The sequence below is a fragment of the Nematostella vectensis genome, chromosome 2 (assembly GCF_932526225.1).
Source record: "Nematostella vectensis chromosome 2, jaNemVect1.1, whole genome shotgun sequence".
Taxonomy (NCBI): domain Eukaryota; kingdom Metazoa; phylum Cnidaria; class Anthozoa; order Actiniaria; family Edwardsiidae; genus Nematostella; species Nematostella vectensis.
This window is the reverse complement of record NC_064035.1, coordinates 20,101,023-20,119,653: the sequence shown is the minus strand read 5'-3', so window position 1 is coordinate 20,119,653 and position 18,631 is coordinate 20,101,023. Positions and strand designations below refer to the sequence as shown.

Genomic DNA, 18,631 nt, shown 5'->3' with positions numbered 1-18,631 from the left:
TACGCGAAACGCGCCCGGCCTACATGAACAATTGCCCTAATTATTCATGTACGTGAAACGCGCCCGGCCTACATGAACGATTGCCCTAATTATTCATGTACGTGAAACATTATACGCTTGATATAGAGACGTGGCTGGGGGGCTCGGAGGGGGGATTCGCACCTCCCAGGCCTAAGACGGGAGACGGGGCTGGGAGGCCCGAAGGGGCGATCTGCGCCTCCCACTAGTTTCTCTGAAACCCCCTGGTCCCCCCCCCCAGCATAAACAGATTCCGGTGCTAACGTAAGAGAGAGGCGCCGTCGAGATCGATTACATAGTCTAGACCGTCACTTCCTGTATTCGTCTGGTTGATTGACATTCGATAGTCCAATGAACAAAGTTTGAGTGTGTTTATAACATTGGCGACGAGCGATTAAGGAACCTATGGCAGCAGAAACAGATTCCGGTGCCAACGTAAGCGAGAGGCGACGTCGAGATCGATTACATAGTCTAGACCGTCACTTCCTGTATTCTTCTGGTTGATTGACATTCGATAGTCCAATGAACAAAGTTTGACTGTGTTTATAACATTGGCGACGAGCGATAAAGGAACCTATGGCAGCATAAACAGATTCCGGTGCCAACGTAAGCGAGAGGCGACGTCGAGAGCTACCCGAGGTCCCCAAATCGTAAATATTTATCACAAATCGTGTAGAAGTTCTTGACAAGAATCATATAATGACAAAAATAATACCTCAATTGAAATTTTATTATAACGTAATAAAATACCAATCTCTATACGGTAAAACTATATAAAAAGGAAAAATATGTAACAAATGAAGCAATGTTATGTGTACAAAATCATTAAAATGGGGTGTATAGTACAAATCTGTGTTTCAGGGCCTCACCTATGTACTTTGCTCCTTCATCTCCTATATGGTTACCACACATGTTCAACATAGTAAGTTTACAATTCTTATGTCTAAATGCCTCACCTATGTACTTTAATCCTTGATATCCTATATTATTAGAGCCGATGTACAACTGAGTAAGTTTACAATCCTCATGACTAAGTGCCTCACCTATGTACTTTGCTCCTTCATCTCCTATATTAGTATGGCTGATTTCTAACTCAGTAAGTTTACAATTCTCATGTCTGAGTGCCTCACATATGTACTTTGCTCCTTCATCTCCTATATAAGTATGGCTGATGTCTAACTGAGTAAGTTTACAATTCTCATGTCCAAGTGCCTCACCTATGTACTTTGCTCCTTCATCTCCTATATAAGTATACTTGATGTCTAACTGAGTAAGTTTACAATTCTCATGTCTAAGTTCCTCACATATGTACTTTGCTCCTTCATCTCCTATATTGTTTCTTCTCATGTTCAAATGAGTAAGTTTACAATTCTCATTTGCAAGTGCCTCACCTATGTACTTTGCTCCTTCATCTCCTATATTATTATCGCTGATGTTCAACTTAGTAAGTTTACAATTCTCATGTCCAAGTGCCTCACCTATGTACTTTGCTCCTTCATCTCCTATATTATTATCGCTGATGTTCAACTTAGTAAGTTTACAATTCTCATGTCCAAGTGCCTCACCTATGTACTTTGCTCCTTCATCTCCTATATTATTATCGCTGATGTTCAACTTAGTAAGTTTACAATTCTCATGTCCAAGTGCCTCACCTATGTACTTTGCCCCTTCATCTCCTATGCTGTTGAGTGTGAGGTCCAATTTAGTAAGTGTATTGCCAAAATTCTGCAACAATGTTAGAACTTCCTTACAGCCAAACAAACCAATATCATTATGGGTTATTAATAGTGTATTGAGGTTAGGCGCATGCTTCAATACATTCACAACAGCAGACATGTCAGCAGGTCCAAGTTGACATGTGGGAAAGGTAACTATATTTAAGTCCATTCTTTCAAGTTTACCCTGCACCAATGCTTTAGCCTCCATCTCACTAGCTGATTCATATAAGCAGTGGCACACATCCACAGCAAGTGTTTTGTCTTCTGCAACTGGCCACTTCTTTTGATCAGTCACTCTTTCTGGAAGGAGTCTGCATGTGACTTTATGGGTATTGGAAAGCCCTGCCACAAACCGTGTGACTATTTGCCATGCACCGTCATTGATATGGTTCTCAACAAAGCTCTTTAAATTTTCTTCCGAATATGTGTCTGTCACATATTTAGCTGCTAGAAACTCCTGCACTGTCAGGTGAATGAAGCAAAAGTATTGTTTAGGGGGCTCTACCAGTGAATTTGAAGGTATTTCAGGTAAACTGTGAAGCAGCCCACAATCTAATAATGCATCATCTATCTTAACAGACTCGAATATCAATTTCCTATCTCTAATTCCTTCAAATGCTAGCTTTCCAAGCCTCTTGAGCACCTTTTCATTTTCAGGTTTCAGGTCTTCAAAGGGTTTGTACATGTAAGTTCTAAGGTCACATTTTGAACATCCATAAGCTTTTCTGTTGTGATTTCGCATGTGGAAGAATATTTTCACAAAAATACTGTAAATCTCTGTAATCTTTACAGGCAGCACATGATCAGAACTAGTTGAAAGTTTACAAATTTGGAGAAGACAATGACAAATAATAAAGCAGTTTACTGGAATGTAGCAGAGGGAAAGTAGATTTGCATTCTGGTGTATGTGTTCCCATATCTTTGGTCGGCTCTCGGAAAATTTGGTGACATAGTCTTTGACTTGTTCAAAGAAGAATCCAAGAATCTCAACAGTTCTATTCAAACAGTCTTCAGGAAGTTCCCTCAGACATTCAACAGCAGTTGGACGTGTTGTTGTTATAACTGTTGCTTCACATAGGAGTTTTCTAGACCATATCTTACGAAAAAGTATATGTGGGGCCATTTTCCCATCTGTGCTTCTTAAGTCCAAATCTTCACTTTGGGAAATATTTGATCTAGATGAAAATTCATCAACACCATCTAAACACAAAATGAGCTTGCTAGGGTTTGCAGTAATGTAGTTTAAAATGTAGCTTATCTCATTATCATCAAGTCCTTGTGTTGTAGTAGAAAGAGTCAAAAGGTCCCTGATATTGATGTCAGAAGTAGAGGAAACATTCCGAAAAGCAATAGACAAAGCTACCTCATCACTGGACTCGCTTTCAGCCCACAATCGCAGGAGCCTGGTGCACATCATTGTCTTCCCAATGCCAGGTCGGCCAACAACAAGCACATTTTTGTGTTCAGCATCGATTATATCTGCTAGCTGTTTTAGCTCACGAGTGTCCTTACCAAGTTTTGGTGGGTACACTTTCAATTGTTCAGATCTTTCATGGGGGAAATCCATTGTTGCTCTGTTCTTATGGATTGTGACATTCACATAAATCTTATCTGTTTCCAGGTCGTGTGGCTGACGGCCTTCCCCAGGATTAGAACGAAATGGTGTTCTGAGATCAGCAAGTCTCTTTGTGTGTTCCAAGAAGTTTGTTTTCATTTTGCTGATGATATTCGATAATTTAAGTTGTTGCTTATTGGACCCTCCTAAGAAATTTTGATAAAATTGCAAATCATTGAAACAAGCTCTCCTTCTTTTAACCGTGTATAACACCCACAGAAATTCTACGAAGGCAACGAAAGCAAAAACTCCATTTACCACCAATAACCCCATTACCCAATGTTTTTTCTTACTCGCCGCCTGGTTATAACAATCATACGTTATGTTGGCGAAAACGACAGCAGTGGAATTCCTTTGCCGTTTGATAGATCTGCATTCAAAGCTCGACGGAAAGCCATTAGGGTAAAAATACCCAGTTTGTGACACCATAAATATTATTCCCAATAGAATTCTGGCGGTGAGTTGACCAATGTAGGACCAAACTAATTTGGTTTTGTTCTCTGGCTGGGTTGGCTGAAGTGGCTGGCGTTCGGCATCATTTGTTTCGTGGTTTTTAATCCTCTCGACTCTCCTCTTTGTAAAACACGAGTAGATCACAAACACAACGAGGATAACGAAAAAGTTGATCAGTACAAACACGAATATAGGGATGATTTTCATGTAGTCCTTTTCGTAATTTCCAAAGCATTGTTTAGTAATCCAAGCATTATCTTTCAATGATTCTGTCTTGCATTTGAAGTCCGCGCGAGATTCGTTCTCATAAAAATCCGAAGTGGGGCCGATAAACACGACAAATACTACAATCCATGCAAAACCCGCAACATAGCTGTACCAAGTCAGAGTTTCTGGTTCCAATAAATGAAGACACTGCTCCATTTTTTGGCTGCACTTGAGTTTAATGTTGGACTGCGTTGGGAAATATCTCAGGGGCGTATACGGAGCTCGCGCCCACGACGACTTCTTTAATTCCAGCGGATGATCAATGAATTAATGAGACCACAGGCCTCCCACCTTTTCCATTGATGTTTACTGTGTACTAGAAATGAAATAGGGGGCATCTTAAAATTTGATAGAGTAAAACATACTAGTAAAGAAAAGTAAATGCTCGGAGCGATGGCAAATACAATATGAGAGGTTTAAGGAGCCTAGTCCCAGGCGCTCTTATCGGGTTTCCTGTGGATGGTAAGAGTTGTGACGTCACAGGAAACCATCTCCACGAACGCCTAGTGAAATTCGCCAAATCCAAAATGGCAACCAGAGAATAGCGAATATGCTGCAGGAAAATCAACCTTATGTTATGTAAAAGTAGCAAACGGAGGAATACGTTCAAAGACGCTTGTTTTTTATGGGTTGGCTTGGCTGTTTTGCCTCGAAGATTCGATGAGATGTTTGTAGGAGTTTGTTCCACGCATAACCGCACACATGCTCATATTGGTCATCTTTGATAATTTCTCAGCGGTGTGCATAACGAACTGACACTCTTGGTAATGACTTATTTTAGCTGTTTCAATGTCAAATTTAGTTTCAGATTTTATACTTAAACTTTTTGTTTGTTGGCGATGATAAATAGAAACACTGCAGCTTTTGTTGTTTTGTTTTTAACTGTAATTGTTTTTTCGGAATGTTCAGTTTGTCCTCAATAGCTAGTTGATAATCTTATCCGGGTGTTGTTTTAGCAATGAAGTGTTAGTATTTGAAGCCTTTTAAATGGCAGCTCAGCTTCTTTCAAAGGGAACAACCTTTGGTCTGAAAAAAATAAAACTATTTGATATTTTTTACTCAAAAAGTTTGGATAAGTCTTCTGAAGGTACACAAATAGTCCAAGTTCTTGATCTGGAAATTTGAACCATTTTGCTTTTGATATAAACCAATGTTTGAGCTTATGATTGTTCTCAAGTCTGGCACATAGCTAGGGGTGAGGGTAGGGGGCAGATGCTTCCCACTCAACCAACACCTGGGTATGCGAGGGTGATCAATGCATGATGCACTACATGAGGCTAACATCAACTAAACACAGAATTTGTATTTTATTTTCATTGTTGCCACTAAATTTACCCTTAGAAATCACTCCAGTATATCCCAAGTTGCCCTTGTCTTTGCCCTTAGCTTTAACAGATCAGGTGATTGTATAAAGGCTTTTATCAGAACATTTTTGTGTCACTCCTATAATCTCACAGAGAGCTGCATGTGCTGGTAGCGAAAGAAAGAAATAGTTAATGGCCAAAATATTAGACTGTAGTTTCTGGTAGGAGTAGATGGAACACGATGATGACATTTCAATTAGTTTATGTTATGCGAGTTTAGCTTTACTAAAGAATAATGTTATCAAGCAAGTAAGCAGGGCTGTAGCTAGGTGAAGGTGAGGAATTTGGTCAAACTAACCCACTTTACTGGGAGTTGTGTTCAAATGAAAGATAAATTAGTATCACTGTAGGCTAAGGGGAACTGGGATACCTAGGTAGTACCACTGCGACAGAAGAAACCTGAGAGAAAAATGGTTTGCTGAAAAGCAAAACTAAACCCCTAAAAAAATTCTGGCTATAATGGCCCATGATTTTCAAAATACATCCCACCAGGCTAATGTTTTTAAACAGCTACTCTTGTAAAACAAATAAAAAAAATAAATAAACATCCATCATGCAAATGTCACTGTAGTGAATAGAATACTGCTCAAGTGGCTTCGGAGACCTAACAAAAAAACTCATTAGACGCATTCGCTTAGTATTCTACAGGACTGATCAAAGGATTCTATAACAAACAACCAAGATATTAAAAAAATGTGAAACTTCATTCAATAACACATATTGTATAGCACAGATAGCAGGGTTATTCCGATTTATAGCTAAGAGAAAATCTATTGCCATCAAGAATTTAATAACACAATATTTTTTTGCTGGCTGCATATGGCTGCACGAAATCAAAACACGATGGATTTCGATTTTTGACTTCTCCACATTTGTTAAAGTAACTTTAGTTATACATGGAAACATAACTCGCGGAAGAAATAAAAAGAAATACAAATGAGAACAACTTAGCTGTAATAAGAGGAAAGTGGCATGGGGAAGATTTTTACAAATGCGTAGTAGATTCCAGCGACGATCAAAACAAGTCTTGAGTCAATTTTCTCCAAAATTCGGAGCTTCGTGCAAGCTTTTACGATGAAAATAATAGAAGCAAACAAACCTCCAAATGTGTAGAGGATGCTTTCCTTTCTCGGGAAACAAGCCCTAAGTCGTGAAATGACAAATATCTAAGCCGTGAGGTCAATGCATAGGCAAGGTAAAATCAGGGACCGTTTTCAGCAATCAGGGACTTTCTTGGCGAATTTCACTAGGCGTTCTGTGGGTGAGCTCGTTCCAGCCCCCAGGCTACCTCACGGTTTATCTCTGAGCACAGGAAACCCGGTAAGAACGCCTGGGACTAGGCTGAGGTTTAAAGTTCTTAAAACCTTTCATTAATATCAATCTAGCCAAATCAAAGCATAGATAAACTTTCAAATTCTGAAAAGGGAATTGAATTTGATTGAAATTTGAATTTTCTACAGATTTTTGAAAATTTTCATGGCCGCGCGAAAGGAGATTGAATCGAGTGAATAATTCCAAGTTTTGGCGGGAAAATCTGAAACAACTTATTTTCCTTAAATCCGTTAAAATTCAGAAAGGGTAATACCACAAAATATTGGCCAATTGTTTTCTATTGCAATGCTACCCACAATAAAGCGTAGAATAATTTAAAGTCGAGAATTGTATGCGAAAAAACGAAAATATCGTTTTGTCGTAGGTTTCAAAAACAGCGCGCGCTCGTGAGAATGTCGCCATTCTTGATTGCGAATGCAGCGCGCGCCCACAATGCAAAAACAATTCAAAGACTAAAAAATATCTGCTTAATTTTGCAGATTTGTTTCCTGAACTTAAATAATCATTTGACTACAAGGTGAGATATAAAGATGACGGTAATAGTTGTAACTACACAACGTTCTTCAGCGCGCGCATATGTTTTCTCATGTAATTTGGTTGACAGCCTTTCAGTTCACGGCCTTTTTTCCGAAGGTTGACCAAAATACCTCAATATTACAGATTTGAGTTATTCGCGCGAACGCGTGTTTTATAGGGTCCATACGAACCACATACCATTTGAAAGATGAAAATATAAAGAATTGACAAAGTCTATCAACTCTGAAAGGTTATATGGACTTTAAGGACAGTTGACACTGTGTTCGACTAAAAACGGTTGATTTTGTTTTATTTTTTTATTTTTTTGCTTCAAATTAAATTATTGACGGTTGTAAGAACGTAGTTTTTGAGCATATATGATTCTGCTGATCTATTGAAAAACGCGACGTTTTTTTGGTAGCTAGAGATCAAGTCGATCATTTTTAAGAACACGAATGCAAAATGCATTGAAATAACATTGAATATGATATTGAGACAACATTGAACAACACGAATGCAAAATTTAACCATCTCATGCCATTACAGATTGCGAAGCATTCTGGATATCCACTCAAACATCCACGCAAGCTCGTCCCCAGGGTCTTCTTCACCATATTGAAAAATACCCAGGAGACCGTGGGGACGAAGTTGACATCCACGAAGAGACGGCCAGTCAACACGCCTTTCCCACAGAGACAGACCCGGATGTAAACAACTTTGGAATCAATTTGGTTTCAGAAAACACAGCATTTAGAGAGATATGATGATTAATTTATTAAACTTTATTTTCTCACATAGGCAAAGCAAACAAGACTAAATAGAGTTTTGACCGCAAAGCACTGTTAGAAAATTTGGATACCGCTGATACTAGGTACAGCGGTGTTTCACTTGGAGGACTGTAAAAAACTTAAAATAGATGGGGGGTTGGAATCTGTTTCCTGTCTGCCCCTGCGTCTTGGCACGAATACCCGATTCAGACCAAGAAAGCATGGTTCCATCACAAACGTACATATATTATGCTCGAAGATCCAGCGTACTTTGCGGGCGCTCTAAGTCCCGCAAAGTACGCGGGGATGACCTTTGGGAGCGCCCGCAATGTACGCTGGATCTTCGAGCATGTACATATATTCACGAGTCAACTATTACAAGTTTGTTTTGTTTACATTTATAGTTTTCAATAAACCATGCAATAAACCAAACAAATAAAATCCTTATTGTCACGATAGCTTTCAGCCTTGTATTAATCTCCCGTAAGCGACAACAACTATTGCTCGAGTATATTTGGTGTCCAGTGAAGCTTTTGCCATTGAGTATTGTTAATGACCAGACAGATAGTCAAATTCTGTAAGAATGACGACATACAGCCAGCAACAAGTTCAAGGTAGGTCAATGCTATTAAATCCCTGGTATCCAGGAACCGCTTTCACTTGGGATCCCGGTTCAACGTTTCGGTACGCGGTCTCACCTCTCTGGGATCCACGCTTCAGGATCCGAGGTCCGATTTTTTTTTATCCACTTACATGAGACATACTTCCAATCAGTTCATAAACAACTTCCATAGTATTCTTTATTCTATTTGGTAGTGATTAAAGAACACCGTCTTCCTTACCCAGGTGTTTTTCTTCTTCTATGGTTCCGTCCCAAGCGCTTCTAGATTTAAACACTAATAACCCGTAAATTGCATTCCTCTCGGCACATCTGCAAGCGCCAATGAGCTTTTGGCAGCCAGTGAGCGAGCACAATTATTCCATTAGCACCCTCTTCACCCGTCCCCATCTTTGCAGAGTACCGATTAGTGATTCTCACAGCCATAAAAGAGTGGGGATTGCTCTAGAACACTCTATGATATCAGACAGGGGCTTTAACAAAGATAAGTCATCCTTCTTAGGTAAGATTTTTTTCCGATTTTCTTCTCTAGAATGTTGTTATAGCGTGGTTTGTCATACCGTGTTGTTATACATTAGATGTATCATCTCAATTAACACAGATTGTGTAGATTTTTTCATTTCTTTTTCCTCTGCTGTTTTGCCTCTCGTTTTGGTTAACGAACTAGAAATGCTATTGTGGAGATATTCCCGCTCCCCAGGGTGGATGTAAAATTCGCTTGGAAACATCGTGATGGAGATGAGCCAACAATAGTGATAAATTGTTGATAATTTTCCAGTGTTTTAGTTTACATCACGTCTCGGTGATTTGTGTTATTTTGTTTTTAAACTCGGTAAGTTTATATTTTTATTCATGTAAATGTAAAACTACGTTGGCCGCAACTTTGTGACTCCTCATATCTCATTTCTTGTGACAACGGGGGGTCTTTCTCTACTGGATCTCCATTTTTACTTTCCCAGTTAAAAAAAAAATAATTAGACAATTACTATTCCATTGAAAGGCTTATTTCACGGCCGTTGTAAAGTTTGTCAAGACCATATTTTCTTGTGTTCCTTAAAAGTCAAAGTATCCGTGTTTCTTGAGTTTTTGGAAAAAGTTCCTAAGCTGTGACTGGCTTGCGTGTGATGGAAGGTTGATGAATCTAAACAAATTCTCTTTGACGAAACATTCCCCCGCACAGTTGGTATTCCGGAAGAAAAAAATATGAACAAAACACGAAAAAGAAAACACGGATAGTTTTGTTTTAACGCAAACTTGCTTCATTATAGTTTATATTTTTACGGAAGCCAAGTACACATTCCTGACGATATTTTGAACAGCGATGTTACACCTAAATTGATTTCCAGTTGAATCCCGGCTGCGATCTGCTGTTGAAATTTGCATCTTTCGTCTATTAAAGGCCTCGTCCTATATTTATAGGTGAGTTTTAATGACTAAAAGCTAACGTCAAAGTTGTATGCGAGATGAGAATTTGCCATTTAATTTATTTGACTTTAACCATAATGGAAGGTGCCATTGGTAACAGGGCTAGGCTTGCTGAACACATTTTTCTAAAAGACAAGAATTCATTGTAAAGCGAATATTTTTATTTTCTGTTTAATTGTTGTAAATGCGTGAATGGCTATACACCGAAATATAATGTATTATAACACCTCAATTCTTTACAGTCCTAGCTACGAAGAAATCTCTATATTTATTCAAAATTTAAAATATGTAATTGCGAAAATGAACAAACTGATAAAAAATCCCTATTGATGTTTGCTCTTGTTTACCAAATAAAAACTCTATGATCCTTTTCTTGCGAAAACCCGACTTTCATAACAATTACCCAACGTACTTATCCGAAAAGTAATAACTCGGCCACCTTTCATTTTGGAAAATGATCTTATGCTATTTCCAAGTAAAATTTAATTTTGTCTTTTGAGCCATTCAAAATCCTTTTAAATGGACTGGGAGATGTTGAACAATCGGTTCGGTGGTTCTTTTAACAAAACTTGTCAAGTCATCACCAGTTAAATGAAAAAAGTGTGAATGTGTGACTCGCTCCTTAAAGAGTAATATAGAGCCCAAGCGACAAGTTGTGATTATGAGTTAAGTGTTACTGCCGCGCTCTAGCAGGCACCACCATTTCAGCAATTCCAATGTGCTTTTTGCAATACTTTTTCTGGACCTTAAACTAGCAAGGAAAGGAAACTAAGGTAGGTTATGGAGGTATTGATTTCTAATTCATCAAAATATGCAAGTCATTTTTCAACTTCTTTCATCTTTTTTCTGTAACATGTTTTTGCTATGTATGTTTTTTTTAATAAAAATGTATATTTTTTAATTATAACTGAGGCCTTAAGCTTTTTTTATTTATTCCCTAGCTGGCTTTAAGGTTAAGCTTGATTGTTAACTGTCTTTCTCATCGCCTTTCCGGTACCTTAATTAAAATATCAGTTGGATCTTAGCGTTCCCGTGTAGCATTTACATGCTGGGTTCTCTCTGACTTTTTGAGTTTGTATTTTTTATTATTCATATCTTGATTACAGCACCGCGGACCCGGCTCGTTTAAGAAGGGGCTTAAAATCGTGGACGGGTATTCTGCAAACGTTCCCCCCCTCCATAAATAAACTTTCCGCCCTTGAGCGCCCCGAGCGCTTATTCGAATCATTACAGTAGCTTCTCTTTGACATCCCCATAATTCCTCGATCATAATAATAATGGTAATTTGAATCACAAGGTTTATTTTTTTATTTTATTAGCTTCGCCACAATAGGCAGGGTAGCTGCAACAGCATGGCCATTTACTGCTGACCCCTTTAAAAACTACATAATTACAACAGATAATAGAAGATGTAAAAAGACTATTTACAACAAGTTATAGGAGATGTAAAAATTCATCGACAACATTATTCAACAAGTGGATGAGTCCTTTTTGCAAGAGGAGGCTTAGACTAACACTGGCAAATAAAAATAACAATGTTTTTTTTCACTAATGTAATCTTATTTTAAAGATTAAAGACAATACACCAAAAATGGTATTAGACCAAATTTTCGTCTTTAATAAGACGTCTGAAGAAGTCGGAGCGGAGCGGTCATTAATTACTAAAGGGGGGGGGGTACGTTTTTTTAGGCGCCGATTTAGGGGGGGTCTTTTGGGGGGCTGTCATCAGAGGAGGGGTCTCATTTCTTTGGGTGCCGAATTTAAGTGGTTTTAATATAATACTGAGCAAGAGATTCATGAAGGTAAAGTTTTTATAGGACCTAATTCAAACGTCATCTTCTTCGAAGTAGACTCAAATGTCTTTGTTAAAGTCGTCGACGAGGTGGTCGTTTTCTAGAGACACAGGTATTTGTTGTTTATCTCTGTGCCATTCTTAAATTAGCGAAAAGGAAGTTGGGGCTTGGATTTGAGGGGGGAGGGGGTGTTGGGCCCAGGGTTTGGCAGAATCGAGTACCAGTTTTTGGTGTATATTTATTCTTCTGGTTTATGATCACGACAAGTTGGGCCTTTTGTTTTGATTTGTATTAATATAGAAATATAGAAAAACACCATTGTGGTTTCTTGCATGTAGTGTAAGGGATGCGTGTAGTGTAAGGGATGATGAGATCGATTTCATAGTCTAGACCGTCACTTCCTGTATTCTTCTGGTTGATTGACATTTGATAGTCCAAGTGGGCATGTTGATAGGATAAAAAACTTCATAAATAAACAAAGTTTGACTGTGTTTACAACATTGGCGACGAGCAATTATAAGGAACCTATGGCAGCATAAACAGATTCAGGTGCCAACGTAAGCGAGAGGCGACGTCGAGAGCTACCCGAGGTCCCAAATCGTAAATATTTATCACAAATTGTGTAGAAGTTCTTGTCAAGAATCATATAATGACATACCTCAATTTTATTATAACATATACTTGGTGCCTATACAAGTATCGCGAAATCCCTGAACTGCTCAGACGTTAGAAATACCACTTTTTCTGAATAAATACACATCACAGAGCAATGAGAGTTTATTGTGACCTTTCTTCTAGGATATAAGACAATTAAAGGTGATCAACCGTAAAATATTCGAGCTAGGTAATAAGATGCCACCCGATTACATATTTTACAAATATCAACCGAGTAAGTTTACAATTCTCATGACTAGGTGCCTCACCTATGTACTTTGCTCCTTCATCTCCTATATTGTTATCATACATGTCCAGCATAGTAAGTTTACAATTCTCATGTCCAAGTGCCTCACCTATGTACTTTGCTCCTTCATCTCCTATATTGTTTTTATACATGTCCAACTGAGTAAGTTTACAATTCTCATGTGCAAGTGCCTCACCTATGTACTTTGCTCCTTCATCTCCTATATTGTTTTTATACATGTCCAACTGAGTAAGTTTACAATTCTCATGTGCAAGTGCCTCACCTATGTACTTTGCTTCTTCATCCCCTATATAATTAAAGCTGATGTCCAACTGAGTAAGTTTACAATTCTCATGTCTAAGTTCCTCACATATGTACTTTTCTCCTTCATCTCCTATATTATTATTGCTGATGTTCAAATGAGTAAGTTTACAATTCTCATGACTAAGTACCTCACCAATGTACTTTGCTCCTTCATTCCCTATATTCATAAAGATTTCCACATGAGTAAGTTTACAATTCTCATGTCCAAGTGCCTCACCTATGTACTTTGCTCCTTCATTCCCAATATTCATTAAAGATTTTCAAATGAGTAAGTTTACAATTCTCATGTGCAAGTGCCTCACCTATGTACTTTGCTCCTTCATCTCCTATATTGTTTTTATACATGTCCAACTGAGTAAGTTTACAATTCTCATGTGCAAGTGCCTCACCTATGTACTTTGCTCCTTCATCCCCTATAAATTAAAGCTGATGTCCAACTGAGTAAGTTTACAATTCTCATGTCTAAGTTCCTCACATATGTAGTTTTCTCCTTCATCTCCTATATTATTATTGCTGATGTTCAAATGAGTAAGTTTACAATTCTCATGACTAAGTACCTCACCAATGTACTTTGCTCCTTCATTCCCTATATTCATAAAGATTTCCACATGAGTAAGTTTACAATTCTCATGTCCAAGTGCCTCACCTATGTACTTTGCTCCTTCATTCCCAATATTCATTAAAGATTTTCAAATGAGTAAGTTTACAATTCTCATGTGCAAGTGCCTCACCTATGTACTTTGCTCCTTCATCTCCCATATAGTTATCACTCATGTTCAAATGAGTAAGTTTACAATTCTCATGTCTAAGTGCCTCACATATGTACTTTGCTTCTTCATCTCCTATGTTGTTGGTTGTAAGGTCCAATTGAGTAAGTTTACAATTCTCATGTCTAAGTGCCTCACATATGTACTTTGCTTCTTCATCTCCTATGCTGTTGAATGTGAGGTCCAATTTAGTAAGTTTATTGCCAAAATTCTGCAACAATGTTAGAACTTCCTTACAGCCAAACAAACCAATATCATTATGGGTTATTAATAGTGTATTGAGGTTAGGTGCATGCTTCAATACATTCACAACAGCAGACATGTCAGCGGGTCCAAGTCCACATTTGGAAAAGTCAACTATATTTAAGTCCATTCCTTCAAGTTTACCCTGCAGCAATGCTTTAGCCTCCATCTCACTAGCTGATTCATATAAGCAGTGGCACACATCCACAGCAAGTGTTGTGTCTTCTGCAACTGGCCACTCCTTTTGATCAGTCACTCTTTCTGGAAGGAGTCTGCATGTGACTTCATGGGTATTGGAAAGCCCTGCCACAAACCGTGTGACTATTTGCCATGCACCGTCATTGATATGGTTCTCAACAAAGCTCTTTAAATCTTCTTCCGAATTTGTGTCAGTCACATGTTTAGCTGCTAGAAACTCCTGCAAATAAAGCAAAAGTATTGTTTAGGGGGCTCCACCAGTGAATTTGAAGGTATTTCAGGTAAACTGTGAAGCAGCCCACAATCTAATAATGCATCATCTATCTTAACAGACTCGAATATCAACTTCCCATCTCTAATTCCTTCAAATGCTAGCTCTCCAAGCCTCTTGAACACCTTTTCATTTTCAGGTTTCAGGTCTTCAAAGGGTTTGTACATGTAAGTTCTAAGGTCACATTTTGAACATCCATACGCTTTTCTGTTGTGATTTCGCTTGTGGAAGAATATTTTCACAAAAATACTGTAAATCTCTGTAATCTTTACAGGCAGCAAATGATCACAACTATGAAGAAGACAATGACAAATAATAAAGCAGTTTACTGGAATGTAGCAGAGGGAAAGTAGATTTGCATTCTGTTGTATGTGTTCCCATATCTTTGGTCGGCTCTCTGAAAATTTGGTGACATAGTCTTTGACTTGTTCAAATGAGAATCCAAGAATCTCAACAGTTCTATTCAAACAGTCTTCAGGAAGTTCCCTCAGACATTCAACAGCAGTTGGACGTGTTGTTGTTATAACTGTTGCTTCGCATAGGAGTTTTCTAGACCATATCTTACGAAAAAGTATATGTGGGGCCATTTTCCCATCTGTGCTTCTTAAGTCCAAATCTTCACTTTGAGAAATATTTGATCTAGATGAAAATTCATCAACACCATCTAAACACAAAATGAGCTTGCTAGGGTTTGCAGTAATGTAGTTTAAAATGTAGCTTATCTCATTATCATCAAGTCCTTGTGTTGTAGTAGAAAGAGTCAAAAGGTCCCTGATATTGATGTCAGAAGTAGAGGAAACATTCCGAAAAGCAATAGACAAAGCTACCTCATCACTGGACTCGCTTTCAGCCCACAATCGCAGGAGCCTGGTGCACATCATTGTCTTCCCAATGCCAGGTCGGCCAACAAGAAGCACATTTTTGTGTTCAGCATCGATTATATCTGCTATCTGTTTAAGCTCAAGAGTGTCCTTACAACGTTTTGGTGGGTACACTTTCAATTGTTCAGATCTTTTATGGGGGAAATCCATTGTTGCTCTGTTCTTATGGATTGTGACATCCACATAAATCTTATCTGTTTCCAGGTCGTGTGGCTGACGGCCTTCCCCAGGATTAGAACGAAATGGTGTTCTGAGATCAGCAAGTCTCTTTGTGTGTTCCAAGAAGTTTGTTTTCATTTTGCTGATGATATTCGATAATTTAAGTTGTTGCTTATTGGAACCTCCTAAGAAATTTTGATAAAATTGCAAATCATTGAAACAAGCTCTCCTTCTTTTAACCGTGTATAACACCCACAGAAATTCTACGAAGGCAACGAAAGCAAAAACTCCATTTACCACCAATAACCCCATTACCCAATGTTTTTTCTTACTCGCCGCCTGATTATAACAATCATACGTTATGTTGGCGATAACGACAGCAGTGGAATTCCTTTGCCGTTTGATAGATCTGCATTCAAAGTTCGACGGAAAGCCATGGGGGTAAAAATACCCAGTTTGTGACACCATAAATATTATTCCCAATAGAATCCTTGCGGTGAGTTGACCAATGTAGGACCAAACTAATTTGGTTTTCTTCTCTGGCTGGGTTGGCTGAAGTGGCTGGAGTTCGGCATCATTTGTTTCGTGGTTTTTAATCCTCTCGACTCTCCTCTTTGTAAAACACGAGTAAATCACAAACACAAGGAGGATAACGAAGAAGTTGATCAGTACAAACACGAATATAGGGATAATTTTTATGTAGTCCTTCTCGTAATTTCCAAAGCATTGTTTAGTAATCCAAGCATTATCTTTCACTGATTCTGTCTTGCATTTGAAATCCGCGCGGGATTCGTTCTCATAAAAATCCGAAGTGGGGCCGATAAACACGACAAATACTACAAACCATGCAAAACCCGCAACATAGCTGTACCAAGTCAGAGTTTCTGGTTCCAATAAGTGAAGACACTGCTCCATTTTTTGGCTGCACTTGAGTTTAATGTTGGATTGCGTTGGGAAATATCTCAGGGGCGTAGACGGAGCTCGCGCCCACGACGACTTCTTTAATTCCAGCGGATGATCAATGAATTAATGAGACCACAGGCCTCCCACCTTTTCCATTGATGTTTACTGTGTACTTGAAATGAAATAGGGGGCATCTTAAAATTTGATAGAGTAAAATATACTAGTAAAGTAAAGTAAAGTAAATGCTCGGAGCGATGGCAAATACAACATGAGAGATTTTTAAAAGCAGCCTAGTCCCAGGCGCTCTTATCGGGTTTCCTGTGGATGGTAAGAGTTACGACGTCACGACACCGCGGCAGAACGACTGCGCATGCGCGAGACAAGAGTCATTCAAAATGGCGGACGAAACACGAGTTTCCCAAAGCTGTTACAATAAACACAAACGTTTGGCTCAAAATGGACTTAACGGGAGCAAAAAATTACACATACACCAAGAAAATGTACTCGTGTTAAGGTTCCAGGAAGATTTTTTGCTGGATCGAGGGTAAAATCCTCAAGTTTGACGGCGTTTGTGGGATTTGCTGGCACGCGAAACTCAAAAGTTCTACTGCTGCCGTGAAAACGAGACAAATGTCAGGGAGCAAACATCAAATGTGGGCGAGATTAGTTTCTTTATATTCCTGAGGAACTCTTCCAAGTCAGCCTTGGGACTCATTTCGATCATCGCTCCAAAGTTATGGCCGTGTGCATAGTGTAGATGGCTATCTAGAACATAGATCTTTGAATCGTGTCCGACCAGAGATATTGTCATTCCATTAGCTATGACTATTGCTGCTTAGTTCTGTTCGCGATCAAGCCTTTGCAGATAAAATGCAAGTGAACTTTGTAAAACCTGTGGATTACCTGATGTAATTAACAGATCGAGGGTGTCTTCAAGAGAAACAGTCCCAATGACTGAATCTAGATGTGGTTTTGCCTTAACAACACTAAAGAATGGAGACCCGCAACCATTCGTCACAGTGTCATATATGCTGTTGCCACGAACAATTGCAGATAACATCATTGAAAGCCAATGAGGGTTTATGGGAGGACCACGGCTGAGCTGTATACTGGTTCGGTTTGCAGAAGTGATATATGAATGGGCCAAAATTAGTGAGATAAAAGTAAATGCATTAGATCCATTTCTTCCAAGTAGAGTTGACTGAGATATGTAAGGAGGAAAGAACCAAAATGTAGATGAACCAACTGGATGAGTGGTAACTTGGATGTTAATTGCCTGTGAAGGTGCAGCCTGGTGATTAGGAACATTGTGTCTCAGTTGTGGTTGTGCAACAACAAATGAATTTAACTCGCTGTCAATGTGGGATTCCCATTGTGCAGAGTCATAGTATTCAGGGTCACAATTTCTTTTGACATTAATGCTGTCATTCTCATCATTACTACCAGGTTCTTGATTGCTTTGTGGGGTTCTAGTAGATTTTGCTGTTGGTTTCAACAAGCTTTCATTAAATGCTGAACAGATTTCTGCAATTTTTTCAGCAAGGTGAGGGGAACAGATTGGACACTGGTCTCCAGCTTCTTCTAAACAAAAATTGTGAAATGTGTGAATGTGTTACCCTTGGAATTAAGCACTTGCCCACCCCCCCATAGAAAAATATTGTATTACCCATAATGCAGTGTGGGTAGAAGAAGAAGAAAACGTGTTGACCGCCATGTTTGTTCCTGTGTGGTTTATTTTCGGTTTATTTTTAATGTTACTCGAGTTTTCACAAATTATAAGGTAACATATTGGGGGCTCAGACGGGAAAACGGATTCAGAAGATGACTGAAGAACTTCAGCTTAGTATCGAAGAGAGTTTGTGTCGCTTGACGGCCGAACAGTTACACGAAGTGGAAAACTTTTTGAAGCTACACGAGGACGACAAACTATCTAGGTTGAAACGGGTCAGAAGGATCTCACAAGCTGTGGATAACGAGCTTGAGAGCAAAGGAGACCAAGCAGTCAGCTACCTGAAGGGATTAGAGGAGGTTATTTCGGCGATTTCTGGAGCAACGAAGCCCAAACAAGAAAAACAAGCCCAGCCAAACACGAGTGCA

General features: G+C 38.8%; 3 protein-coding genes across 3 annotated transcripts; all 3 read right to left on the bottom strand.

The window, feature by feature from the left end:
* Window positions 1-730: 730 nt before the first annotated feature.
* Window positions 731-4,413, bottom strand: LOC116615562 (NLR family CARD domain-containing protein 3-like). The gene has a single exon (XM_032377270.2). The coding sequence runs from the start codon at window positions 4,225-4,227 to the stop codon at window positions 844-846; it is 3,384 nt and encodes a 1,127-aa protein (XP_032233161.2). The 5' UTR covers window positions 4,228-4,413; the 3' UTR covers window positions 731-843.
* Window positions 4,414-12,575: 8,162 nt separating this feature from the next.
* On the bottom strand, window positions 12,576-14,291 carry LOC125560935 (NACHT, LRR and PYD domains-containing protein 12-like). Its single transcript, XM_048723384.1, has 3 exons — window positions 13,844-14,291; window positions 13,072-13,269; window positions 12,576-12,631 (listed from the first exon to the last, which is right to left on the bottom strand). Exons 1-3 carry the CDS (start codon window positions 14,289-14,291, stop codon window positions 12,576-12,578), a joined length of 702 nt encoding a protein of 233 aa, XP_048579341.1.
* Window positions 14,256-18,137, bottom strand: LOC5500589 (protein NLRC5-like). Its single transcript, XM_048723742.1, has 2 exons — window positions 17,438-18,137; window positions 14,256-16,706 (listed from the first exon to the last, which is right to left on the bottom strand). The coding sequence occupies exon 2, from the start codon at window positions 16,544-16,546 to the stop codon at window positions 14,531-14,533; it is 2,016 nt and encodes a 671-aa protein (XP_048579699.1). The 5' UTR covers window positions 16,547-16,706; window positions 17,438-18,137; the 3' UTR covers window positions 14,256-14,530.
* Between the last annotated feature and the right edge of the window lie 494 nt (window positions 18,138-18,631).